The 27,037-nt window shown below is 43.8% G+C and overlaps 2 protein-coding genes across 7 annotated transcripts; one reads left to right on the plus strand and one right to left on the minus strand.

Moving 5' to 3' along the window:
• Window positions 1-707: 707 nt before the first annotated feature.
• On the plus strand, window positions 708-3,672 carry LOC118114065 (cbp/p300-interacting transactivator 3). 2 transcript variants are annotated; one of them, XM_047341000.1, is made up of 2 exons: window positions 708-973; window positions 1,869-3,672. In XM_047341000.1, the coding sequence occupies exon 2, from the start codon at window positions 1,874-1,876 to the stop codon at window positions 2,783-2,785; it is 912 nt and encodes a 303-aa protein (XP_047196956.1). In that variant the 5' UTR covers window positions 708-973; window positions 1,869-1,873; the 3' UTR covers window positions 2,786-3,672. The 2 variants fall into 2 exon arrangements, with proteins under 2 accessions (XP_047196956.1, XP_035020169.1); XM_035164278.2 differs by having other exon boundaries at window positions 711-973; window positions 1,865-3,672.
• Window positions 3,673-11,011: 7,339 nt separating this feature from the next.
• Window positions 11,012-26,148, minus strand: LOC118114077 (polycomb protein SCMH1). 5 transcript variants are annotated; one of them, XM_035164298.2, is made up of 17 exons: window positions 26,002-26,148; window positions 25,287-25,463; window positions 23,397-23,468; window positions 23,034-23,111; window positions 22,744-22,814; window positions 22,383-22,617; window positions 21,745-21,833; window positions 21,253-21,499; window positions 17,156-17,400; window positions 16,616-16,807; window positions 16,209-16,335; window positions 15,632-15,832; window positions 14,839-15,009; window positions 14,113-14,229; window positions 13,040-13,171; window positions 12,008-12,135; window positions 11,012-11,894 (listed from the first exon to the last, which is right to left on the minus strand). In XM_035164298.2, the coding sequence occupies exons 3-17, from the start codon at window positions 23,419-23,421 to the stop codon at window positions 11,775-11,777; spliced, it is 2,178 nt and encodes a 725-aa protein (XP_035020189.1). In that variant the 5' UTR covers window positions 23,422-23,468; window positions 25,287-25,463; window positions 26,002-26,148; the 3' UTR covers window positions 11,012-11,774. The 5 variants fall into 5 exon arrangements, with proteins under 5 accessions (XP_035020189.1, XP_035020190.1, XP_035020191.1 ...); XM_035164299.2 differs by having other exon boundaries at window positions 21,253-21,496; window positions 25,911-26,138; XM_035164300.2 differs by having other exon boundaries at window positions 17,156-17,397; window positions 25,911-26,138.
• Window positions 26,149-27,037: the final 889 nt, after the last annotated feature.

Here is a 27,037-nt window from a genome sequence, read left to right on the forward strand (position 1 = left end):
ACACACACACACACACACACACACACACACACACACACACGCACACACAGGCCAAATAAACAAGTTGGTGCAGTCAAATTGGGAACATGAATTTCTAGCCTAATGTTATGGCACGTATGTTTGGCACTTACTATCAGATACAAATGTAGGCGGACTCCTACAGTCATGCATAATACAGAGATAATAGAAAACACTATCTATCTATCATACAAACAAACATGTATAGTGACTCTTATATACATGCATAAAACATAGATAGACATAAAAACAAACACAAATCTATCTACCTATCTATCTATCTATCTATCTATCTATCTATCTATCTATCTATCTATCTATCTATCTATCTATCTATCTATCTACCTATCTATCTATCTATCTATCTATCTATCTATCTATCTATCTATCTATCTATCTATCTATCTATCTATCTATCTATCTATGTCTTAAAATGATTGACAAATCCTGTATTGCACAAAGTGAAGACAGCGGCAGTTACTCATGAAGACAAACAAGATGTCCAAATATTCTTTCAAAAAGAAACGGAGGGGAGGAGGATATTTAAATTAGCTACTGTGTCACAAGCTCTCCAACAGCCCCCTTCTCTCCCTCTCCCTCTCTCTCTCTCTCCCTCTCTCTCTTTTTCTTTCTACGCCCATGCACAATTATATTAAGTAGGGCCAATAGGAACAAAGGAGAGGCAGGACCGAGGCTCCACCTCTCCCCGGCTGCCTTCCTCTGAGCTTTTTACATGTACATAATCCCTGAGTTGACCCAGAAAATAGGCAGTCGTTTCAAGATCTGATGCGGCAGTCTTTGTGCACACCGTCCCCGCCTGAGCATGAAGCGTAACCCAGTGGAATAACCCAGTGTAATCCAGAGAGGAGCGTCGCCCTGCAGAGGAACACTGCCCTTTTTACGCACAGGAGCTGACGCCAAGTCGCGCAACTTTGTGGAAACGTAGAGGAAAAGGGTGAGTGGTTGGATTCTGTATTTGTACGCGAGACGTTTAGGCTTTTTTTTTCTCTTCCTTTCTGGTCCGCGGTGGTCTCCGGGGCTGCTGCTGCTGCTGCTCCATTGTTTGCATTCCCCCTGTTTCAAACTCGACAAACGGATCATGTTAGTCCGCAGCTTTTCAGGGGGGGAAACGGTTTGAGCAGTCGGGGGGTTGGTGCGTGATCGCAGGAGACCAGAAGCCCTTTGTTGGATTTTCTGCCTTGTTAGAAAATGTGGTGATTCAGCTGTTGTGGGGAGATGTTGCATGATGTCAGTGTTCTTTGTTGCAACCTTACGTGCGTAAAATGTAACTGTAGATGGTTTCCCCCATAGCCTGGCGTGCAACATAGAAGATGGGATTTAAAGCAACGCATTACGACATGCACGCGTTTTTTTTTGTCTCCCGTTTTGTCGATCCCGTTCGTGCACGAATGATCCCAGCTGTTAAACATGCACCCAAACAATGTATGTGGACCCGTGATGTCAAACCGGGGGCGTCCATAACCCACAGGCACAAAGAGGGGAGGCTGGTTTAGGAAGGGCTTCAGTGTTGCAGATATTTTATTTTCCGGAAGCATTTCCACTGGTTTAACTTGAGGTGGGATTGTGACATTACAAGGGAAAAATGTGCCTTTGTTACAGGTGAAGCTTGTGGTCACCATAGAAAAGGTCACTAGTCTGGATAAGGAACTGGTTTGAAGCACAGAAATATAAAACACACGTGACAACATTAACCTCATTGTTGTGTATCTGTAACCAGTTTGATAGTGAATCACATGGACGTGTAAATATGTGCACGTCATGTCAGCCGTAACCAATGTTTTTTTTTTTTTTACTGATCTCATAACTGTGTCTCCTCTGCTCTCAGACAGGAGGCATGGCAGACCATCTGATGATGCCCATGAATCACAGCTCAGCGGGCGCCAGTCTCCACGGTTACAGGATGGGCATGAACGGCGGCCTGCAGGCGGGTCACCAGCAGCATGCCAACCAGCAGGGCATGCGGGCGCTGCCCAACGGCCAGATGATGCACTATGGCGGCACCCAGGCCAACATGGAGACCGCCATGAGGCAGCGACAGGGCATGGTGGGCGGACCCATGAGCGGACAGCTGAACGGGGCCCAGATGGGTCACCACCAGATGACCTCCGGTAACATGATGTACAATGGCCAGCCCCAACAACAACAACAACAACAACAACAACAACAACAGCAGCAGCAGCATCATCCCCAGCAGCAGCAGCAGCAGCATCCCCAGCAGCAGCAGCATCACATGCACCCACAGCAGCAGCACCAGCAACAAGCCCAGCACCCGCAGCAGCACCCGCAGCAGCAGCACCCACAGCAGCAGCACCCGCAACAACAACAGCAGCCGCAACAGCAGCCGCAGCAGCAGCAGCAACAACAACAGCACCCACAGCAGCAGCAACAGTTCCTGAATGGAGGGTTAACGTCCCAACAGCTCATGGCCAGCATGCAGCTGCAGAAACTCAACACCCAGTACCACGGACACCCACTGGGGCCTATGGGTGGTAACCACATGGGGCCCACAACACAGTATCGTGTGAACCCTGCTCAGCTGGCTAGCATGCAGCACATGGCCGGGCCGGCCCTGGCACTGAACGGCATGGATGCGGATATGATCGACGAGGAGGTCCTGACCTCGCTGGTCATGGAGCTGGGCCTGGACCGGGTCCAGGAGCTGCCAGAACTCTTCCTGGGCCAGAATGAGTTTGACTTCATTTCAGACTTTGTCAGCAAACAGCAGCCCAGCACCGTTAGTTGCTGAGAGGACCTGATTTGCCAAGAGGCACAAACGGACACAGGAGAGTGAGAATCGTCCAGGATGGATAACGGGTGCTCGTCTCTCCTCTTTTTATTTTGGAGGCTCCTCCCTTTACAACTAAAGTGAGTTGAGGCGCAGGTGCACAGAAGAGAACTTTGGATATCCGTGGTAAATGCACAGTCTCGCGTGTGCTTGTGGCCAGAGGGTGGCTGGCTTTAAGGCCTGTTGTTCCACTTCGCCCATTTCCTGGACATGAATGTACTTAATGCTGAAATTCTCTGAAAAAGCCACTTTGAACAATGCTTTGACACTGTGTAGCTTCCAAGACTCCACCACAGTTTACCAGTAAAAAGGCGTATTTATTTATTCCTGACTGAGAAAACTGATATAAAGAACAACCACCGTCTCCATTATGGGAACCAAGTGGCTTTAATGATTTTTATTTTTATTTCCTGAGAGTAAATGGGGAGGAAATTAAATTTAAGTTCCCTGCTCATGATTTTATTTCCCATTCTATTTGGCCTGATATTAAAACGACAAGGTAATCTTAAAGGAGCCAGAATTTTCTCTCAGTAAAGTCAGACACAACACAAGTACATGTTATGTCATTTGAATGGAAGTCTCATCCAGATTTAAAAAATGGTTCACTTTTGGTAAAGTGCTGCCTTTTTAGATGTGATGTTCTTGAAAATCTACTGCTTGTACTGTATGAAGCTGTAAAACTCCAACATGTCCACACTGTTGTGTTCTATTGGAGCTGTAGAACCGCCTTAATCACGCAGATTCTTATTTATTGGTTGTTTATATTGTCCCCTTTTTTTGTGGTCAAGATGGGGGGATGGTCTTTGTGAAAGGGGTTTTGAGGATCAATAAAGATGGCCTGGTTAGAAGTGTGGCCTGCTTTTCCATTCATTGCACAGCTCTTCCCCCTGGGCAGTGGAGGGCCAGCTAAGTGCTTAGGTCAACCTGTGGGTGAAGGGAAACCTCAGTTTCTTTCAAGTCTGGGTTGGAAATGTTAAAGCAGATGTAATATTTATGCTTTTTGAGGAGGGATATCTACTCTGCTCTAAATCTCCCGGGTTTTCATTAGCCCAGCTCCTGACTTTTAATGGAGGAATCTCTGTCTGTCTTTCGATTTTCTCCACAACCGCTCGTCCAATCAGGCTTGGTCGCTGTAGGACCCAAGGACGAGGAGCTTATGCAAGTGTTTGGCCAAAAAAACGACAAACATTCCTCCCATGTCAGTTATTTAGCTACACGTGGCGTCTCTTTGGTAACCAACCTTTTGATGATATCAGAAAAAGGTCATGCTCAGCTTGACGGGCGCTGTGTGCTCAATTTACCATCTCCCTCGCTAAAAAGGCACAGTGTCGCTTACAGGAGCGTGATTGACACATGGTGATAATTACATACAAAAAGAGCAGTGTATTAAGTCAGTATACATCTGATATGACGTCCCAGGAAGCGATATTCAAATGGGGCTTCACCGTGTAACATTTAGTTCGGCTGCAGACGCCGTGCCCTGACATTAAAGGTGGTAAACATTCCTATAAAGGTTGTCAGGGAAGCAGCATTTGATTTGAATGACACTGGTTTCTCGGTGGCGCCCAAAACATTTGTTTCTTCGCTGTGTGTAAAGAGTAATGTGAGTGGGGGGGGGGGATGGCCAAACAATGCTTACCTTGATGGGGGTTTAAGTGACTTAAAGCTTGTAAGCCCTGGCTCAGAGCCAGTAGCCTCTTTTACGCGGCCAGCTCAAGGCGGGAATGTTCGGCCTTTATTCCATCTCGCCGTTCTGTATGATACAAAAGTAGGAACATGGACTGTGGACGGGTATTGTTGTTCCACCTTAATGCCGACAGCCGAGGTAGTCAGAGACGAATCAATGTCTGTGTAAGTGGGACAGACGCTGTTGTTTTGCTCGTCACGCCAGCATGCTATGTAAAATCACACTGGGGAGGCAATATGGCGTCTTGTTTGTGTCAGTGTAAACAAACAGGCAGATTAAGGTGTTGTCTTTCCTACTGGGGTGTAGCGGAATCTGTAGAAACGAGGTTTTGTGCTGCTTTTTTCCCAGGTCACACAGCAGATGGCCAGAAAAAACAAGACTTTTTGCCATTAAACAATAACATCATTTAACAAATGACCAATCCACAACAAACCCCCCCTCACACCACAACAGTCGCAGGAACCAAACTATTTTCCCTGTCTAATTGCATTCATTATGAATTGAGGGTAAAGAGATTCTCTGCGGTGGGTGAGTTTGTTGGATTGTTTTGTGCCTGCGGGCCATGAAAACGCCTGATTAAGGTCATGTTGGGAATGTCACCGCCACATTTAGCTTTTCACATCGTCAACAAAGGCATCTTCAGCAGCGTCACGAGCAACAAGGGGGTGGGGTGGGGGGTGAGAGTGTGTCGTCCCGAACCAGAAATGGAGTTTGCACAATATCCGAATCAGTTCCGCTCTTATATCGGCTGAAACTATTCTTCACTCGTCCAATTGTGTTAAAGGCCATTTAAAAAAGGTAACAGGGAGGATCCGATCAGAAATAGGTCGACCTGAATATGGGCTTGTTTCAAATAACAAAAGGGTGTGTGCGTGTATGTCTTTCTATGGTTGTGAGGACCTATTTTCCTTCAAAACCATTGTGAGAAAATTTTTCAGAGTCCTCTAAAAGTCATTTTAAAGGTTTAAGGCTTGGTTTTTGGGTTAGAATGAGGTTTAGGCGGCAGGAAAAGGGTTGGGGTTTGGTATGTAGTTGTGGTGGTTAAATTTAGGGTAAGGGTTTAGCGATGCGTTATGCCGCAGAGTGTCCTCACAACTATAGAAAGAATGCCTGTGTGTATTTTCTTGGCTTGACACTATCTAGAGAATGGCTCATAAGTAGGCCAACAGCCTTGGCGCGGCGCTCAGTAACGGTTGCGGGTCCCTTGCCCGGTGCCAATCTGGTGAGATGGTCTTCTGGTGCGCGGCACATGGGGCACGCTGGCACACGGTCGGAACTCTGTCTCCTCGTATATCTCATAATTGCATGCTACACCGCGAGCTCCTTGTTTAGCCCCAATTAAATGCAGAGGTTTGGTTGCCTGATGGTGACTCCATAGGGCGAATGGCTAAACACGTCAAACAGCCCGTGTTTGCTCTCCCAATCCCTTGTTATGACTGCCGCTCTCAAAGGCCGGTCTAGACGCAGGCTAAGCAGGGTGGGACACTCCGAGACATTTACAGTTACTTCTGTTTTTCTTGCTCTCTCGTTTCCCAGCCCACCCACAGCAACTGCTCGAAACACAAGCTTCCTGTGGCAGCTTTTCTCGATATAAGTCACAGACCGAAAGCCACATTCTGATCGAGAGGCAAAGTGAAAGAGAAAAAAGATAAGAAATGTAAGGATTTCTCCAAGTTGCAATTAGAAATTAGGTGAAGGGATTTTTTTTATTTTGTTCTGCTCTTCGGGGATTTCTCAGCTGGGTTTTCCCACAATTCTTTTATGACTCCATCGAAAACCCTTCAATAAACATTATGCACATTCCTCTCTTCTGCTCAATATCTGTAAATGAGCCGTACACCTCTGTGCATTTAATACTGTCAAGTTCACTCTTTCCAGGCTCTGGTACAGCTGGTGCCAAGCCTGAGCTCGAGGTAATCTCGGCAGCTAGTGCCGGCGACAGATAGGTGGTCATTTGCTGTAGTCACGCATGGTCAGGTCTTCACATGCACACGCATAGCATCAGCACACAAGCTGATCAAACAGGCAGACAGGGATGCCTCAGTATCAGTGTGGAGCCAGGCGAAGATAAAGGGTTTATGTCTCAACTGTGGTCGTTGTGATCCTTACACCAGCTCCTACAGTGCGCTGGCAGACTTGAGTGAAAGATCAGGAAGCAAATGCAACTTATATCCTGGAGATTTTGTCAAAAAGACTGAATTGGGAGTGTTACCTCTCAATTTGTGTGCTAGTTTTGAGATGTAAAAAAAACCAGTATGTGTCACTTCAAGAATCTCCCATGTGTCAATGACTGTAAAACAAAAGAGTGACAAACACTGTGAAAGTGAGAATTGCACTTGAGTTTCCAAGTTGAGAGGATGAGTTGTTATCGACAACAAGGGGCACGTTTCTGTCTGTATGTGTGAATATTGTGTGAAGAGAGAGCGAGCGTGTTTGAACTCGTCTGCTTTAACAAGAGCGTTTGGAGGTTTTTGTCACGTTTTTGTGGTGATGTTGTGTCTGTGTGTGAGTGTGTGTGTGGCGGCGTGCATGTACGTGCATGCGCTGGCAGGGGGTAAATAAACAGCAGATCCCTCGGGTGCAGGGTTCATCCAGTGGACATGTTGCTCAAGCCGAACTTCCTGATTTTCTAGCTGAACAGTCGGCCTTCTCCACTTGACTTGTGATGTTATTGGACGCTGCTCTCTCCCTCCCCTTCCTCTAAGTTCCCCCCCTGCTCACACAACAGGCCTCCTCTGGAAAACATCAGTCGTTGCACTGTTGGATTCTGCTTCTGGGCTCGTTTTAGTGGAAGTAAAGCTCGGCGACTTAGCTTGTAAGTGACAACAAAAAAAGGGAAAAACCCCTCCTCTTCCCCGCACGAGGGAAAAAGTAATATAATCACATCACACTTTCTTTCCTGGAGCCGCATAGTTTAGCTGTAATTGTTTTGTTTTCCATATGAATCCAGCTGAAGAGGCTTTTAAATGCAGTTATGTACCTGCGGCCTCCAGAGGAAAGTGGCTGGTCCTGGCATGTCGGTGCAGGTGACACAGAGGTTGCCTAGTGACTAGCAACTCCTCCTCTGACCGCCACCCCCCCACCCCCCCAAATCTGGGGTTGAATGGTTTGCCAGCTCTTTGAAGTAAAAACAGGGGGGGGTTTGTAAATAATTTATTTAGCTGCACACAGCTGACACGTCTCCGTCGAGGCGGCTCAAGCACATCGAGGTGTTCCAACAATGTCTAAAGGTGGTAAATATTTAAGGGTTGTGTGATTTACACGCTCGAGCCAAACTGAGCGGGGATGCGGCTTTTTCACAGCAGTGGCAGAAACTAAACCCTGGTGTTATCTCAAAGCCTCGAGAGACCTCCAGTCATATTGATAAAAATGTTACTCGATATGTTTTTTTTAGAATTTAATTGGTTTTTATCGTGTAATTCACACCAGATATAATCTCGGGCCTGCTTTAGCGTTTGGCCTTCCAATGTGTCAAAACCCTGCCAAGCAGATTATAAAGAAATGCTAACATTTATCAAGGAGCTGACACGGGAACAGCAACACTGCGGTGCAATGTCAAATAATCTAATAAGGAACTGTGAAACTAATATTGCACTTTTAAAGCTTTAAATGTGATTTTTTTTTTCTGTTGAAACTGTGTCAACAAGGGTGTTAAATCAACCACAGTGTTCCTGTTATTGCACCTCACTGTTCAACATAATGCAGACTTGAATGCCGCGGTGTCAACAAACATGATAAGTCACAGCTACCATGAGCAGTGAAGCGGTTTGTCTCAGCGCAGGAGAATTACAGGTTCGCAGGTCAGAAAAGAGGGAAACCGAATTAGTACAAGCTATGTTCTGTACACAGTGTCTTTGTGTGCAGGGCTTTAAGCCTGCGTGCTAATCTGGTGACAGTGGCAAGCACATGCTACCAAAGACAGAGTAACAGGCGGGTGGAATTCATACAAGAGAGCAGTTCTTGTCGGGCTTTACAAGCGTTATCCTGTTGGTGGAATCTAAATATACCGAAGAAGCAGCGTGTTTATGCCAAGAAAAGTCATGTGCACGCTTTTCTAAATTGTTTTTGCGTTGATGTGAGATTTCTGCCTCCTTTCCTCTTCACTGATAGATTAAAGCCTGCCACGCTGCCATGTGACCAATATTTCTTGCAAGACAATCCTGACACGAGTTGGCTCGCAACCGTCTGTAGCTCGTGGGGTCGGAGTGTGTTGAGGTGAGGGGGTCGAGACGGAGTTCTCAGCTGATATGATCTCCCAACTGAGAGTCACAGGAGACCAGCGAGCGAAGCAGGTCTGCGGCCTCGTTTACGGAAAGTGATGAAATCTAATTTGATTTGAGACAAATCCGTAGCCGTCGGTGTCATGTGTTACAAACATAGTTTCCAAGTAAAGAAACAAACGGACACTTCGGGGCCCAGTTGTTCCCAGAGATGTCACAGTTCTTCTTGGATGCGACTCCATTTTCTTTCTTCTCTTCATATCCTCAAAATAATTAACTCTGAAACCTTGAGGATTAACATATTCTGAAATAGAAGGGTGCATTCCTCCGCGACGGCCCAACAGTCCCCTATGAAACCACATTTAAATTCACTTGATCTGGATAGACTCTGTCATAAATATAAGTCCCCTGAACGTGTCGGATTTTTGAAAATATGGTACAAAATGTTTTAATGTTAAATACAGTTTTTTGGGAATTCCTGGATCCACACTGATCTGGATCTGCACCATAATTTAATTGTTTCTTCCCTGACACATATTGCATCTTTCCAAGTTTGGGGTAATCAGTCTAGTAGTTTTAGCGTGATACTGCTAACTAACAGACAAACTCAAACATAACCTCCATGGCTGAACAGTTCCTTCAGGCATTAGATACATAACCAAGAAAAATCATCTGCTCATGTGTTGCAAACCAGGACTTTGCACAATCTGGAAAAACAATCTAAACATCAACCTGACTAAGAAATCCAGCTGAATTAATCTGTAACCAGAGTTCTCAGAATCAACTCCACCTCAAATGACCGCCAAAGGGCATGCTGGGAATTCCGCTGGAGAGAAGGTGGCGGACCGAGCACCTTCTCTCTGTCCACGTGGTGTTTCTGCAGACGGTAATGGCATGTTTATGCTACAGCACGACACCTGAAGCAAGGACTTGAGAAAGCTGTGTTTTATTCTCACAGCTCTGACTGATCCGCAGAGCTTCCTCTCACACACACTGAAACTGTCTCACCGCTCTAAATAGTGTGTGTGTGTGCGTGTGTGACAGTTGGGGCACACACAGCAGATGACTGTGCATTGAGAAATGTTGAAAAATATAAAGGCTCGGATTTCCCCAAAGTACCAAATACCATTGCACAGTGTGACATAACCAGTGATGATTATCTATCTGGATTTTTTTTCAAAGGGGCCAAAACTGTTATGTTGGAAATTCACCTTGATGCTTTTTGTGCCTGCTGCACCATCAGCAAAACAAGGGCGACACCTGATCAGAATCCCACCGCAATGTCGGGAGCCCAAGTGAAAACTGGCTTCACAACCTTCGCAAACACAATATGCGGCACAAGGAGCCGTTACTTCTATAAATAGCTCGGGCTTCATGCACAACACTTTGGCTACTATTACACATCAAGGAGCACAGGCATCAGCCATGAGCCCTGAGCCTTGTCACATGTGTCTGAGCAGAACACACAAAGCACAGCAACCATTGTGTGTGTACGTGTCACACGCTCACACACACACGCTCACACACACACATCCTCGTCAGTTACAATCAGGGGGGGTTCAGTCACTTGTTTTCAAGCCTGTATATGTTGTGATTTCCTGTTTTGACTTAGAGGATGTGGGTTTTTTTTCTGCCTTGTGCTTCTGTGAGACACAAGTTATTTCTTCGCCCACAAGCCCAATAGCCCACACACGTACCAGCAGAAAGAATGACAGCAAAATGTTCACAAAAACAACACAAACAATAGAGACACATAATAATAAAAAAGGGTCTTTAAATATTGGAGAAGAATAAGAAAGAAAAAAACACAATATGTGGGAGAAATACCGACGATGAAACGCCTGAATAACAACCATGAGAAATCACCTTTACATGGTGTAAAAATATCACAGATATTATCATGCTGGGCTTAACAGATGGAGCTGTGGACACCTATGGCAGAACATGACACTGTCCCAAGGAGAAACAGCAAGGAGACAGCTCTGCAAGGAGGTGAACAGGCCTGTGCTGCCCTCTGTTGGTCTACTTCTGTAAATTGAAGACTCACTAGGGCTCCAAAATAAAAACATGAATGGATGAGAATGTGCAATATTCAACCGACTTGCTGATTTTAACTTAAAAAATAAAACAAAATGGAATTTGCATGTGACATTTATGGTCTTGTAGATTAATTGTATTTAAAAAGGTCACGGATATTAAATGGAGAAAAGCAGAAGACGAGTCAACAGGATGTAACCACAAGTTGTGGCTTTGAACACACACACCAGAGGAAGCCAACAGTTGAATTATTATATATTTATTGAACAATGTTAATTATGATAGGGTTCTCCACGTAGGAACTCTAATAATATAGTATAAAAAATTAAAAAAGTACAAATAACAAAGACAAGACGAGGCATTGTAAACAACATCCAGAATTAGACAAAAGAAACAGATTTCCTCATGGCAGTATTTTTAAGAATAAAAGTTTCTTTTCATAAAACCATTTTTTTCTCCCTATAATTAATATTGATGTGGTTGCAAAGTTGTGCCTCAAACTGAGACATTAATCAGAAGCGTTCCCAACCATTGGGATGAATGAAGTTAATTCTTTTCTTCCTTTAGGGTTTTCTTTCTTTGAGCATATCCAACACGACGAGGCAAAAATACATCCATATATTCATGAAATACAAAATATGACCTATGTACAGAATACATGTAACAAAATAAAAGCAGGCCCGGAAAAAAAGCCTTTTACAGTTAAAATGGCCACTTTGACTCTTCAAGTTATACTGAAATGCAAAACAGATGACGGACAAGTGGGTGATCCTACGTATCCCATGCTGCCTTAGGGCTGGATTGTGCTACACAAAATAAAACATTCCTCATTGGATTAGGTCAGGACAGGGGTGTGTAATACCAGATGTGGTGGTCTGATGGACGTTGCTACATGTAAGTGGTCAGTATATGTCCAATGTGTAGTGCATAATATACTGATCCTAGATCGGGGAGGTGGGGTTGGAGCGTAGTCCTTTGGAAGGCTGCTGCGGGTCCGCCGACTCCCTCACTGCCGCTTGAGCTTGTCGATGTGGAAGGTGAGTTTGAGGGCGGGGCCGAGCTTCAAGCCCATATATTTCATCATCATGTCGCTACGCAGCAACAGGAGTGCCTTGCCGTCAATCTCCTGCAGCAGAGGGAGGGATCAAAGAAATGTTAACAGACATTAAATTGAGCAAAAGTTATAAATCAAAAACATATTTCTTGTGTGGTGATTTTAAGTTTCAGAAGAAAAGTTACATGTTTTCTAAAAAGGTCAGCGTGTGGTGCCAGCACGGGGTCGATTTCTCTGATGTACTTCATGACGTCCTCCACCGTCCACAGGTTGGGGTCCTGACCACTGGGTCTCGGGCTCTCCCGTAAACTGCCTGAACACGAGGAAGCACAAAGTCCAATTCATAATCGTTGGTTATGTCATCTGGTTCTATCCAGTGTTACATTAGGATCCACAAACTGAGCAAGCACGGACACACTTGAGCATGCAATATCAATATATCAGAAAAACAATACACATTGATCGTCCTATTATCCTCGTGCATGGGCTAATCATTAGCCTGTTAAATAAAGTCAATACATCCTGTGCTAATAAAATCTGCTTAATCCTTTCTGACAAAACAAGCGTAACGTACATTTTCTTATCTGCCCACGCTGTAAGGGCCTGGGTGAAGAGTGCAGCTTACAACTGCACGGACCATTCATGCAAACATACATGAAAAACTGGAACACATCCACATGTTCAGACACCGAATGTAATAAAACAGAACCAGTATCTTTGTCTATACCCATCAAAAGTAATCTTAACTATCGCATCTGCAAACTTAATCCGTTTTGCAAATATTTAACTTATGCAACAACTAAAGCTCAAATGCATCATCACTCTGTCAATATGTCACTTCTAAGTTATCAGGGTCATTCAGACATTCTGCAGGATTGAGTGGAGAAAAAAAGCGTCATTCATTGGAATGTTGCTCTTCATCATCACTACAAAAGGATCCATCAAAAACATGCACTCATCATCCAATCAAATATACACAAGCAAACATTCTCCGTAGATCATATTTCTGATGTTAATCTTGTGATTCTTTGGTTGTGAGGACAATGCCATGAGCAGAGTTATCTTAAATATTCAGATAAAACCGCTCGCAACACGTCTGCATCCATGTTTTCATATGTATGTCAGTTGTGGTCTGATTTCCCTCTGAGGATCATTACAGTTCTTACACAGAAGCAGTGAAATGTGACCGTGTTTCTTGTGTCAGTGTCTCTTCCGACCTGTGAAGTTATTGTGATGCAGCAGTTTGGTGGGAGACCTGAGACCCGGTGACAAAGCCGTAGAGTTTGGAGAGAGGGGGCTTTTCTTTAAGTGCTCGGATGTGGCGACGCTGTTCTCCATGAAGGACTCACCTGGGAACAATGCAGGCAGAAAACACTTCAGTGAGATAAATCCACACACTGACACTTAAACAATTCCACAGAACAACAGAGAACAGCAGCCAATAAATCAAACAGTAAATACAGAATGATTAAAATACTGACAGAGAACTGACTTCATCCCAAGACATATTTCACAGTCTGAAACTCTCACAGAAAGCTGCAGTGATTTAAGTCTGCTGGCCTTCTGTAAAGAGTGGAGGGGATATTACCCTTTAACATAAATCTCTTCAAATATCCCATTAACTTAATTAAAATCTAAGGAAATTGAAAGATGATTAAATTATTAACCTCCTGGCCCACAACTTAATAACAGTCGCTCCTGAGCCAAGAGCTGCTTCTGTTCCACCAGCACATTTCATATGATTATATAAAGCTTTACTGGACAACTCGGAGCACTTGATAATTAGAGTAGAATGTCCTGCATTAAATTTGATGCAGCTATAGAGTTAAGAGCCTCTGATTATATAAACAAACACTATACCCCGACGTGGGAGGTCTGTTTAGTCAGGGAAAGCTTCTGTTTTATGTGTTTTTCTAATTCATATTTACTCACTAATAAAAAACATTTTAAAAAAAAGGTTTTAAAGCCATTTTACAAATTAGAAATGTACCAGCCAGGAGCCTCATATGTATAATGAACCAGCACAGTGGGTACGGCCTAATTAAGGACCTATCTGTGTAAATTGTAGGAGCGTACAGCAGCTAACATATAAATAGAAAATTAAGAATTACTATTCTCACAGTGGAATCAAAGTAAACCATTAAAACAGATGATACAGTATTATTATGTTATTATGGGTAAGCAAAGTAGTTAAGAGAATCCAAACATGGTCCTGAAGTCGTTCTTTGATGACTTGACTGATGACGCATTGAGTTTTTTGTTTTTTTTAAATGACTGAGGTGCACCCTACCATCGGTGGAGTGTCGGGAGATTTTGGCCAGTTTCTGTGGTAACGGACTGTTGTAGTTCTGGAGGAACCTCTTGTTGCCCGGGCCCGTCGTCAGGCTGTCACCAAAACTTCTCCTCTCTGAAACCAGCATATATGGAGGAAGCAACAAACACTGTTACAGATAAGAGGCCGTGAAGGCACAGAAAAGGGAACCAGACTGTAATCGATTGAACTTATCTAGACTTCTGCTGATGCAGTATCATGCTCTACAAAAGGAATAAAGATATTTGTGTCCTTTGAGGAGAATAGAATACAGATGGAGCAACTGCACAACCAGAGGGGAAATATGGGATGACGACACCCAGTTGAATTATGATTGGGAAAAGAAATAAGAGTTTGCTTATGCTGACTATTCATTTATTAAAATTACATCCCTTTTAACTGCTTCCCTTATAATTGTTAATGATTGATAAAAAATGTGAGGTGCAGGGTTGTAATCAGAAACACTGCTGCAAACGTTCATCATGACATGAAGAGGGAAATATATACTGTGTGATGTGAGCCTGATTTATTTATCCTTTTCAAATGTGCATCCGAATCTGGAGGCTGTATGATGCATGATCACCTGCTGGTTTTCATAAACGTGCTTCAAAACAGGCACACCCCAGCCATCATATTTTATAATGAGAATAACATTAAACGTGGCTGTCGGCATTTGTATTCACCGAACACAGTGTGAGCGCTGACCTGTCGTGTACGTGTGACTGTTGTAGTGCAGAGCTCCTCTGGCAACAGGCTGGCTGCCAAACAGCGCATCGCAGTGAAGGTTGTGGCAAAGCTTTTCCAGGAAGCGGAGGACGTAGGTGACGCTGCTGACTGTGGGCAGGGTCAGGGTGTGCTGCTGCTCGTCAAAGTACGCTACATCGGACAAAGAGAGAGAACCACAGGCTGTTCATTTGACATATACAGACAAAGAAATGAATGAAAGGACATGTTAGGTGATTTGTGAGAGCGGGATTTATTTATAATCTTTCTGGATCTCAGATTTTATGTAGCAATAAAATCTGGATTTACTCTCAACAAGATCATTTTTGAGTTTTTTTTGGGGATACCAGAAATAAAAGGATTTTTTAGTTCTTTGACAACAACACATTCTGCTCTCATGGAAGATAATTAAACAAAGATGTCACCGCAATAAAAAATGAATAGAGAGATGTAATGGTAAGTGATGGCCGTGGTAATTATAAACATGATGACTCTCTCTGAGCAGGCGTTTCTCTGAAGGAGCCTGATGGGAGGACTCGGTCTGGGAGATTCAGACGCTCTCTGCTTCTCTCCCCTGGATTCCACAGTGTTGTACTTTGTTTATCTATACTCTCATTTCCTCTTCAGTTTTGTAAAATACATTTATTTTAAATTCCTCCGTCGTCCATCCTGAAGATCCAGACTCAAAATCTCCTAATGTAGAAATACCTGCAGGGAGCAAGAAGAGGAGATGGAGCGAGGGCGAGAAAGCACAACATGAGCATGTGATCCTCACCAGAAATGACTTCACCACCCTGGCCGGATTTAAGGCAAGAGAAGACGGTGCTCTGGTTGTGAGCGGAGTCCACACAAGCCTGGACACACTGCTGAAGCACCGAGGACGCTCGGCCTGGCCCAAAATGGTCCGGGAGCTGCTGGATCCGCCGCTGGTCCAAATGGGGTCCCACTTTGCCGTACTTGTTTAGGTAGACACAAACTACAGGACAGAACAATAAGGGGAGGAGGTTGTATGACTTATAAAATCTATTAATTCACCACTGTGTTGATTTACAATATCCAATTATTTATCACTCACAGTACTTGCCAGGTTTCTCAACTTCACAGAGACCCTGGCAGCTACAACAGACAGGTATTGCATTTTGCTCTACTTTCCCACCAGTGTCAGGTGAAATCAAGCTGCCGTACATCTCTGTGATCTTTCTGTTCTGCTGCCAAAACAGCACAAAGCCAGTGGCAGTGTGTGTGTGAGCATGACAGCATGCGTCATAGTCTCAAACATGTATCGTACGTCCCAGACAGGAAAACCCATCAATAATCAATAATCATGTCCCAGTCTGTGGACAATCATATACCTGTGGGAGCCTGTAGTGCAGAGTTGGGGATGGTGGCATTGTCCAGAGGCACAGTGCTGGTGTCGGGCTCTGGGGTGCTGCTGGTGGGAGACGTGGGGACTGGATTAGGTACCACGCGTGGTTTTCTCTGGACACAGACACACACATTCAGACATTTCACAGATTTATGTATTATTACTTGTTCATTAATGTGAAGGACATTTCATAGAGGAATAAAGCATCTAACCCTGACTCTATAATCTTCATATTTGAGCTCATAAACCACCTGGACAACAGTCCAACATGTCTCTTGAAATGCTAATAGGTGATTATCTGTGTCTAAAAAGTAAACACAATAGCAGCCTACTGCTGTGATGTAATATTCAGTGGCCCAGTGATGTCTGTGTTTCTAAACACTGCACAGCTACCTTGCTGCCAGGCTTGGGCCCTCGTTTCTTTGGGATCTTGATGGGTTGTGCCTGAGTCTGGGCCTGCTGCAGAGCTATCGTCTGTGTCCAGTTGGCCGGCAGTCTGCCCCTGGTTCGCCCGGGGCCTGTCGCCGGCCGTCCCGGGCCAGCCATGGCATCTTCCAGCCAGCCAGCTCTCTTTGCCCAGCTCAGCTACGGACAAAAGGGCGAAAGAGACAAGAGTCAAGAGGGGCAGCTCCTAATTCTGTGATCATTTTCAGATATTCGCCTCTGACATGTCCGCCATCCTTTACAGAAACAACGTCCCAGTCACTCTGGATAATAAAAACCTCACTGTGAAAAGAAATTGCCTCCACAGAGCCTAATGTTTTATCTATGTGTGAAGAGGCAGAAATATCAGATATCTCATGACTGAACCAAACTCCAATGATCAACAGCATCAGATGAGAAAATGTGTTTTTTATAATTTGGGTAAGCTGACCCCACAATTTAAGCACACCATCTGTCTCGGATGGGGTCTTCAAACCACTTCACTCTTACCTTATTGCCAGGCTTGGGCCCTCGTTTTTTGGGGATCTTGATGGGCTCAAGGTCTTTGCTCGGCTGGATGCTCTGTGGTCCCAAGGCTGAAGCCTTCTGACCCCAGGGCACTGTGACCTTGGTTTTCCTCCGGCCTGGCTTCCGCCCTCTCTGACCCGGAGGTCTGCCCACTGTTGGGGTGGGGTGCATGGCTGGAGTCTCTACACTCCCATCTGTTAACGCCCCAAGACTCTTAGGCAACACTACTGCACGGAAAAGAGAGAGAGAGGCACAAGAAAAAGGGAGATGATTATAAAAGCTGTGGCAAAAAGGGAAAAATAAATTAAGAATTTTAGGACCACGTTCCCCATTAAATTACACCAGGTAAAATAAAATGTTTTTAAATTCGAACCTATCAGTAGTTTCAGGGAACAGTTCTATTTTTTCTTCACATAAAAGAAAATAGGAGGCTTCTTCATGGATTAAGTACAAAAAACACAAAAAGTAATTAATCATGATCCCCTGTATTGCACAATACACTGCTGATGTTCATCCCAATACTTTTTCTTTGTAAGGACAAACCGACAAAGTACTAGAATGGCTGTCAGTCGAGCACATTCCTCCACCAGGGCCACAAGTCCTGCACCAAATGTCACACACTGATAGAGATCAGTTCTCTAAATGGGTCCGATTTATTTCATCAAGATCCATGAATTCTTCCCTGGGAAAACTGAGAGAGTATCAACCAAACGCTCTATCTTCACCAAAATGTAACACGTAATCTTGCTAAACCAACAAAAACACAAACCAACAAACCAAGTGCTGTGACAGGCATTGAATGGGTTGAAATCCATAGCAACCAACAAAGGAGGATGAAGCGGAGGAAGGACGGGACGATATTAGACAAGATGTGAAGGATAGAAATGAGCTGTTTCAGAGGAAGGTACAGAGGCAATCAAAGATGATTCTCTTTTGGCCTGCTCCCAAGTCCCTTATGGCTGGAATAAAAAGGAGGAAACTTAAAAGCTTGAGGACTAAACCCCAATAAAGAAGCATGCTGCTGACAGCTGTGAGAAGAAATTAAAATTTATCTCTCAAAGTCGAACCCATCAACACACACTCTCTTTTATTTTGATGGGAAGCGTTTGAAAAATCACATAAACCACATACAAACATTAAGACGCCAGTTGATACATAAAAACAAGCCAACGAGCTGTGTGCTTGATTTAAGCCATGGCAGCTGGCAAATATTCAAGAATGTGTGCATGCAATAACAACGGCACAGGAAAAGGGAAAGTCAGGAGAGCTGGATTCACATACACCTGCAAGCACGCACACACGCACACGCGCACACACACACGCACACACACACACACACACACACACACACACACACACACACACACACACACACACAAGCATTGTATGAATTTAAGTGCACCGATTCATCCCGAATCAACCCACAACTGACGAGAGGAGCGGCAACATTCATTAACACAGGTCCAGGCCCGTGGGGGTGTATTTATTAAACACTTTTACACAGGCAAAGCAATCAATGCAAAGCCTAGACTGCCGGCTGCTGCTACTTTTCATCAGGGAGCAACTATGAAGCTCAGGAAAAGAAAAAAAAAACGAGACGTCTGATTGATCTTCCACAGATTGGACGGATCCTGGATAATATGTTTGAAAGGTTCGCAGAGCTCGAGGTTACATGTTCATTGATCAGAGGCAGCACTTGTAAATACAGCCAAACAAACACTTAACAAGCCAACCCTTGTATTCCTCCCTCTCCTCTGAGCGCAACCAAGTTCACTGAGTTCACAAAGCCGCCGCCGCCAGCTTTGCGTTGCGAGATATCCTCTCAAGAGCTTATATCCGATCACTGAGACGGCGTTCCTGTTATTTCATTCATCTTTACTCACCTCTCTGCGTTCAAAGAAAAGTTTAAAGTGTGTGGTTTGCCTGCGCGGCTGTCCTCAGATTCACCCTCTCCTCTTCTCCCTCTCCTCCTCTCCCACTCTTCCTCTGCGTTCGCTCCGCCTTTCTGCCTATTCCCTCTCTCTCTCCTCCCACCATCTGTTGACAATGTAAACACTCCACCTTTCACGGTCTACAATATGTCTGTCTTTTCTCTTTGTTTCTATCCTCTCTCACAGCTCCATTCTCTCCTGAGGTGTTTAATCAGACCTTGTTAGCCAGGGTGCCAGTGGGAGGCCTGCTGAGGGGGCACCGAGGCTCATTTCAACCACGTCATGGCCCGACTCTGCCAACTGGGCGAGTGCCAGGCCTTCATAGAACGAGTCCTGCCTCCCTGGTTCTCTCCTTCTTTTTCCACTCCCTCACACACTGTGGACTGTAACAGATGAGTAGGGTTGACCTTGCGGCTGATAACCCTTGTATCCACTTCTCCCTTTTGTGTCCTTTTTTAAACAAATTGCTTCCTCTGGTCCCCAGCTCTGGTTCAAGACGTTGGTCCTGCACCAAAACTCACTGACAGGAAAACCACATTCTTTGCTGAATGTGAAAACAAAGAAGCAGTGTGTGGCGTATGTATGGTTTTCTGTCAGATTACAGCACAAAGGCAGACTAAACCACAGGCCTGCTGACAGCAACATGTGACAAAGTAGATTACTTTATACTTGATTTCTTTTCTTCAAACAAATCAAAAGAACATGGAAAGAGATTCAACACATGACAAACACACACAAATAGTTAACTCATGTCTTGATCAACTGTTCCACATGATGCCTTCAGGCTGCCGTGTGCTCGTATCAAACCATGATGCACAAACCAACCCCACAAATACCATCAAAAGTTGTAGTTAATTCCAGCAGAATAAGTTGAATCAACGTGCTCACAGAGAATACTACATCTCTATGTTTGCTCTGTTTATCACTGAAGTGCTGTGTGCCCAAGCAGAAAACATTTATCTACCTGTTGAACACTGGATTTGCTGCACAACAAATTCCTGGATTCTGCACATGTGGGAAAATAAAGCGTGGACAACTATTTCAATTTTTCAGTGTATTATAAAAATTAGATAATTAAATTATCAAGGTTGGCTGGTAATTAAGTGTCTTCTGCGACAAAGTCATGTGCAGATGGGTGACAAATGAAAGGAGAAGCTAACGTGTACCATCTTAGTAAGGTGACACCAGAACAGCTTCAATGGGCCTTGACATTGATTCTACAAGTCTGTACAGCTCTGCTGGAGGAATCAAACAACATTCTTCAAACGATATTCCCTCATTCGGTGTTTCAGTGAAGGTGATGGGGAGTGCAGTATAACACACAAGTCAAATTATCCCACATGTGTCTCACAGAGAGAGATCAGGAACTGTAACTGTAACATCTTATTTAAGCTCTGTCAGACTAGTTGTTGTATGTGAAAATAATAATCTTGTCATCGGTTGTTTTGGCCTTTTAATCGCAAAAAAGCCGAACCACAGACTACGCTGAGACTAAAGGTAGATCTGACCATCCCATTTAAAAAACGACATAAAATGTAGTTGCTATAAAAGTAAGATAAAAGGAATTAAAACAACACAATAGCACCAGTTACAAATCACATGTTAGGTTGGGATATGGGAACTGTGGTCCCATCATTTTCATACCCAGCAAACCATTCTGTGAACCCACATAACATTAGTAGTTGTTGATTTCTTGTAAACAGCCATTTCTCATGGCTGTGACCACCACAAAAAATACCTCCATGTATCACAGTGGAGGCAGAGACCTCAGAGACCCAGAGCACAACACATGGGCAAATGAAGCCACAGGTTTTACAAGATACAACTAAGAGTCGTGTTATATTCAAACAGAACTAATTTGTATGATGTGCTGTTTAACCACGTTGGGAACTAAAAGTGTTCATAGCTGTTCTGAGGGGCCACAATCCAAGACGTGGTGAAAAGCCAGACATAGAGCAGGAGAGATGGAATATTGAAATACGGAGGAAACACACTTTCTCCAGATCATGTTCACGTCATTGATCATATGAAAATTAATATTGCAAAGAAAACACTTCTGAAGCATCCTACTGGCCACTGTAATTTAATTGAACAGACACAATGACACCCTGATTCATAAAACCTCTCGCCCACTGTTTAGGTTCATACCTTTGGTACCAGGCGGCTGGAGGTTGTCTCCGGTGAGTGAGCACCAGCCAACAGGGAAGATGTCGCGTGAGTCGTAGCGGCAGTAGTAGTCAAAGGCCCCCCGCCAGCCATCAAAGGTGACCAGCACCTCAACACCACGCAGCGCACCCACTGTGGCTGGACAGATAAAGTGGGGGTTTTTCCGGTCCACCGCCTCCAGCTTCATGCCCATCTGAAAGGAGTTTTGCTCCGGTGCGGGAGGCTCCTGCTGGGGAACACGGAGAGAGAAAGGAGTCAGGTATGGAAGTTAGCATATGAGCATTCGCTATAGGTGATATGCTTTCTTCATCTAACAGACATTATGAGGCAATGTTCATCTTCTAAGTTCCTCTTTTAAGCCACAAAAGTTCCTGGTTAAGACCCATAAATGAGTCGCGATGACCACAAAATAAACATGCATGTCTTCTTTGGGAAAAATGACAACAACTAGTTTTTCAGTGCGTGTTGAGGTACCTTGTGAAAAATGCGAGACGGTGCCATCTCAGCTCCATTTAGTGTTTTCAGTAGGAACATGGGCCAGGAGGAAGCGTTGAGACGGAAACCTGCACAAGACGATAGAAGTTGTCATAAGTGAACAAGCTTTCCATCCAAGGGTTGTGTAATCACCATGATGATGCTGCTGGCATTGATAAATCATGGAAAAAGTAATACAAGTGCAATGATTTAATCAATAAGTCAACTGGCAGAAAATGTATAAGTGACGAGCTGATTAATTGTTTCAGTCATTTTTAAAGAAACCAAAATATTTAACATTTCATAGACTAAGCAGTTATTTAAGAAGATAATCATCAGATAATTTAATAATGAAAAGCATGGTAGGTTTACGGTCCTAAAGATGATCAACACCATAATAGTCTGACTACAGACTGAGTGCACTTCTGTCTCTTCAGTACAGAGACATCCTGGCTAGGTGGCTTGATAATCTGTGTCAGGAGGAAGTTATTTATAGGCCGTAACATCACACACTCATAAACTCTGCTGTCGCTCACTGACATCTAGTGGACAAGATCATTTAAAAAAAAGAAGTCAAATCAGTAGAGCTATTTTTCCATGACTGTACGAGAAACTATATTTTGTGTACATGTCCTTACCAAGTGGGGGCTGCAGCATGCCTCCACTCTTCTCACAGCTGCCAATAGGCTGGATCTCTGAGGAGTCCACCAAGCGCCAGAAGTCGTTCTTGTTGTCGGAGCCGTCCAAACGCAGCCGCAGCCGCGAGCCCGTCAGGCCCACCACTGTGGCGATGCAGGTGGACGTGGTGTTCCGCGGGTCCTGGGCCTCCAGCTTCATCCCGGCCTTGAACTCGTTAACCGGAGGCGTGGGACTCTAGACGGCGATGACAGATAACTGTTGGTTAGCAAATTGAATGGCAAGGGGGAGAAAACATTTGTACAAATAGGTCAAACAGTTGAGCGGAGAACATTCTGGTGAGGACGTTGTCAGTCTGCTCACCTGTTTGAAGCATGAAGCAGGTGCAGCAGCAGCGCCGGTCTCTTTCAAGTATTTCTCCCAGCTGAAATGTCCTGTAGAAGAACAATAACAGGCTGAAACACTTCATATCACACATTTGTTTGATTAATAGTTGGTTGAACTACGAATAACAACAAAAAAGAGACACCAGGCTTTAAATCTATCATTAATATTTATAGCAAATGTGGCTCGATGTTAAATAAAACACTGATCAAATCCATGGTGTTGCCCTCAGTTACTTCATCAATCAATGGCTGCTGTGGGTTATTTACCTTGGTACTGTGAAGGCACCCGGGAGGGCCGTCCACTCCGGGCATGCTTGATCCTTCTGGCATCTTTCCACTCTATAGCTGGAGGAGCCAACACAGACAGAATAAGCTCTCAACTATGGGTGATTTTCTCGTCAGTCAATACCTCGCAATACCTGCCACAGTCGGGAATTCCAGGACTATCACAAGCAAATGTATGAATCTGCCAACACAGGAACAACAAAGGGGGTTGGATGGGTGAATTTAAACTGAGTCATACTTGTATCGTACGTCAAACTTTCTCCCGGAAGCTACTGTGAATTCTTGTTTGTCGGAGAAAATCACTCTGTTATCATTATAGCTTATGGATGTAGAATATATTCTTACCTTTCTGTGGTACGGGTTTCCTCATGCTCCAACAATACTGACCAAGCTCACGATGCAACAGTGGCCTCCGCTCTATAAAGAAATATACAGAAAAAAATATATGTTATAGATGCATGAACCGTACAGTGGAGTGACAAAGTTTGCAAAGATACCAAATATATCAGATTCAATTTTAGAGAAATGATTTTAAAATGATATAAAGCATGAGGGATATTTCCTTCTGATGGAATAAAGCAGCCATTCAAACTTTTAAGGTATGAATTATTTCACACAGTATGAACATCACGTATTTGAAATATAGAACTGGAGCAAACGGAAAAAGATCTTAAAACAATTCATGGGATGAAAGGAGAAAACCTTAACATAAAAAGGTTAAGTGGACTCATGCGTGTCTCAAGTAACTGATGATAAAACTCACATGTAAACTGTACATGTGTCTTTAAAGAGAAACCAGGGAGCTTCCCCTGTTATCTATTGTAGATCACTGGATTTCTTTCCTCACGACAGGCAGGGGGTCGTCACGCAAGAGCAAATTCAACAAAGAGGCCCGAGATCATGCCAGCAAAGCACTTCATATGAATTTAAGGGGCTTTTTCACGCTTTAAAGATTAATTTCAAGATTAAAATACTTTCTCTACTGACTGTACAAGCTGACAGTTATCGATATTAACACAGTATTAACAACACCTCTTAATGTAAAACCGATACAATTCAACTGCGTCTCAAACAAAAGCCTAAACCTTAATTTAACCGTTTTTTGAAATAGTCTGCATTAATCAGCAATAAATCAATATCAATTATCGCAGTATAAGTTTCATTGATAGCAATACAACAAAAGTCAAAGACAGTATTTTTCGATATATTGCTGAAGCACAGTGATATAATATCATTAATCTAGCTTTGATTGTGAAATATTTTGCCATTTTTTAAAAAGTGTTTGGTTATTCTCTGCCCATAAAGCAGAGTGTAAAAACACAACCTTCACTCAGGAGCAGAAATCAGCTTTTCAAATTAAAGGTAAAAATAATGTGAGATATATCGCAACAATTACCAATATGGACTGATATTTTACGCCAGCACAATAGAAAACTAGATATATATAGTATGGTCATTGATTAAGAAATAAACGTGCTGACTACATCTGTTTTCTTTCTCATCATCAATTGGTGACAGAAGGGTTAAGAGGAGGGTGACATGTTTTGCATGACCCCTGTCACCCAGACGTTTGGCTCACCAACATCACAGACTCAGACACAACACACGGGTCAACAGGTCAGAGTGATGTAAACAAAGTGTGTGTCCCAACGTGGCCCCGGTCCCATGTGGGCTCACTAACCCTCAATGTAGATGATGTGAAATACTGACATAAAACACACACAAGCTTTTATCTACACACAGAAAAACAACGATGGGAGGAATAACATGACACACACACTTGTTAACCATCACCAAAGAAAGATAGATAGATAGAAAGAAAGACAGATAGATACTTTAATGATCCCGAGGGAGGTTTAGACATCCAGTATGTCAAACACAAGAGCATAAGAATAACAAAAGGTCAAAATGAGTCAAGAAGTAGTGAGATGAAAGTCTCGGCAGCAGAATTACAACAAAGCTGTCACTGTAAAGAAGTATTGTGCTAATGGAGATACTGACAATACAGATATTTGAAGTATAAGTTGATTGAAAGACACAAGTAACCAAATATAAATACAGATTTAAAAGATAGAGAACTGAAGCTGTACAAAGTTGTGCATTAGACTAACGCAGCCTGTGAAGTGATGGTGCAGCAGATTGTGAGTGTGTGTTTTTAAAAAAAAGTGCGAGAACAAGTTAGAAAAACAACACACACATGACGCTCCTCATGTAAACCATCACAACGCGTCTTACCTTAAACCTTCATCACCGTTTCGCAGCGGCTCTTCTTCCTCTCCGGGTGATTCCTCTGTTTTCTATAGAAGTGCGCCTTTTTTCCTCCGCCGAGGGGGTGTGGGGTTGGGGTGGGGGGGGAGGGATGGCGTCCGAATTAAAGCGACCCGCTCCCTGTTCTCCTTCCTCCTGCTCGGTCTGTGGAGGAGGTGGTGACAGTAGGGTGGGGGGGAAGCATTAGCAGAGATCAGGGGGTCTCAATAAAAAAAAACAACTCCATGCCAGTGGCCCCAAAACCCCCACATTTCCCCCCTAAACCCGCTGAGCTCCATTCAAAACACAAAGCCGACACATGGGAGCCCCCCCTCCAGCTCCTGGGGCTACACACACACACGCACACATGACAGCAGCCATGCGCGTGTAACCCAGGGGTTAAAGCTACGTTAGCATGAGCAGCGGGGACGTAAACAACACGAGACAAATGAATAAAAACAGCCGATCAGACCTCGGACAGCTCAGCCAGCATGCTAGGCTACACACAGACATGCCCACTGCCCGGGATGCTGCTAGCTTAGCATGCTAGGCGGCTAAGCTAGCCCGCCGACCCCCATTGTAAATATGCACATTAGCAAGACGGGAGCGTACCAACGCACCGAGGCTAGCCGGTGGGCTAACCCGGGCTCCGCGCTGAAGCCCCCCCGGGCAGAGAGGCGACGCCGCTCCGGTGTCTGTTTACCTCGCTTTGCAACGTGTGTGTTTGTTTCTGGTGTGGATTTAGCGCTTGTCCGCCATTTTTCCCCCCAACACGATGAGGAGGGGGTGTTTGGCCAACATTGTTTTTGTTGGGCAGTCAGACAGGGAGACCCGGGTGGCGACGACCCCTGCAGGACAAACCACGGTACTTCAGATAACGGAGAAGAGATAGATCGAAATAAATACAATTAAAAATCAATATGATTTTTTATTGGAGATAAAAACAGAAATCTATCGAATAATCCGGGTATCATGTTGATGATCATACTGCAGTTTAAGATCAGTTGTAGTATATATTAAGTACTCAAAACATAGTACACAGTACCACATCGTAAATAATTCATCTTCTGTTTTTGCCTACTTATATTGGGAACTTTTAGGGCAGGTGCATTCTTTCTGGGTCTTACACAATATGTCCTTGTGTACTGTTTGTTGTTGTTTGTTGCACAATGCACTGTTCTGCAGCTGCTGGAGCACTCTAAGAAAAATGTCCTCATGGGCACAATAAAGTATATTTGATTTGATTTGATCTTTTATTTATCACATATATATTTTTTATATAAGAAAGGCAATTTTATTAGTAAAGCACCTTGCATACACAGAGGTAGATTCAGGGTGCTGCACAATTTACATTCATAAACACAGAGACAAAATTAAAAGAAACATGAAATCTGAGAGCAGTTTACAACAATTTTCAAGCAAAATGAAGAGGAGGATGAAAGTATTATAAGAGGTAAAAGAATAAAATAAAATCCAATGATGGTATGACCTTAACAACAATCTAAACATGGTGAAGCAGCTTTCTGTCCCCATGCAGTACAGTGGAACATTTTATTTCTTCTACCTCTTTTATTCTACTCTTTAATCTTTTATTTTGCTTGACAATTGATTTTAACTGTGCTTTCAGATTTTAAATTGTTTTCTTTAAATTTTGTCTCTGTGTTGCTTTTCATTTAATGTTCCTGTACAGCACCTTGAATCTACCTCTGTCTATGATAGCTACTTATAAATAAAACAGC

The sequence above is a fragment of the Hippoglossus stenolepis genome, chromosome 8 (genome assembly GCF_022539355.2).
Source record: "Hippoglossus stenolepis isolate QCI-W04-F060 chromosome 8, HSTE1.2, whole genome shotgun sequence".
Classification (NCBI taxonomy): Eukaryota; Metazoa; Chordata; class Actinopteri; order Pleuronectiformes; family Pleuronectidae; genus Hippoglossus; species Hippoglossus stenolepis.

Excerpts from the sequence above, each read along its gene's own strand:
- LOC118114077 (XM_035164298.2), bottom strand. The coding sequence starts at position 23,421 with ATGAGGAAACCCGTACCACAGAAAG. Across the intron at positions 16,336-16,615 it reads GGCCCAAGCCTGGCAGCAAG|AGAAAACCACGCGTGGTACC; the intron begins GTAGCTGTGCAG and ends GTCTGTGTCCAG. Across the intron at positions 15,833-16,208 it reads TGCACTACAGGCTCCCACAG|TTTGTGTCTACCTAAACAAG; the intron begins GTATATGATTGT and ends TCTGTCCTGTAG.
- LOC118114065 (XM_047341000.1), top strand. The coding sequence starts at position 1,874 with ATGGCAGACCATCTGATGATGCCCATGAATCACAGCTCAGCGGGCGCC.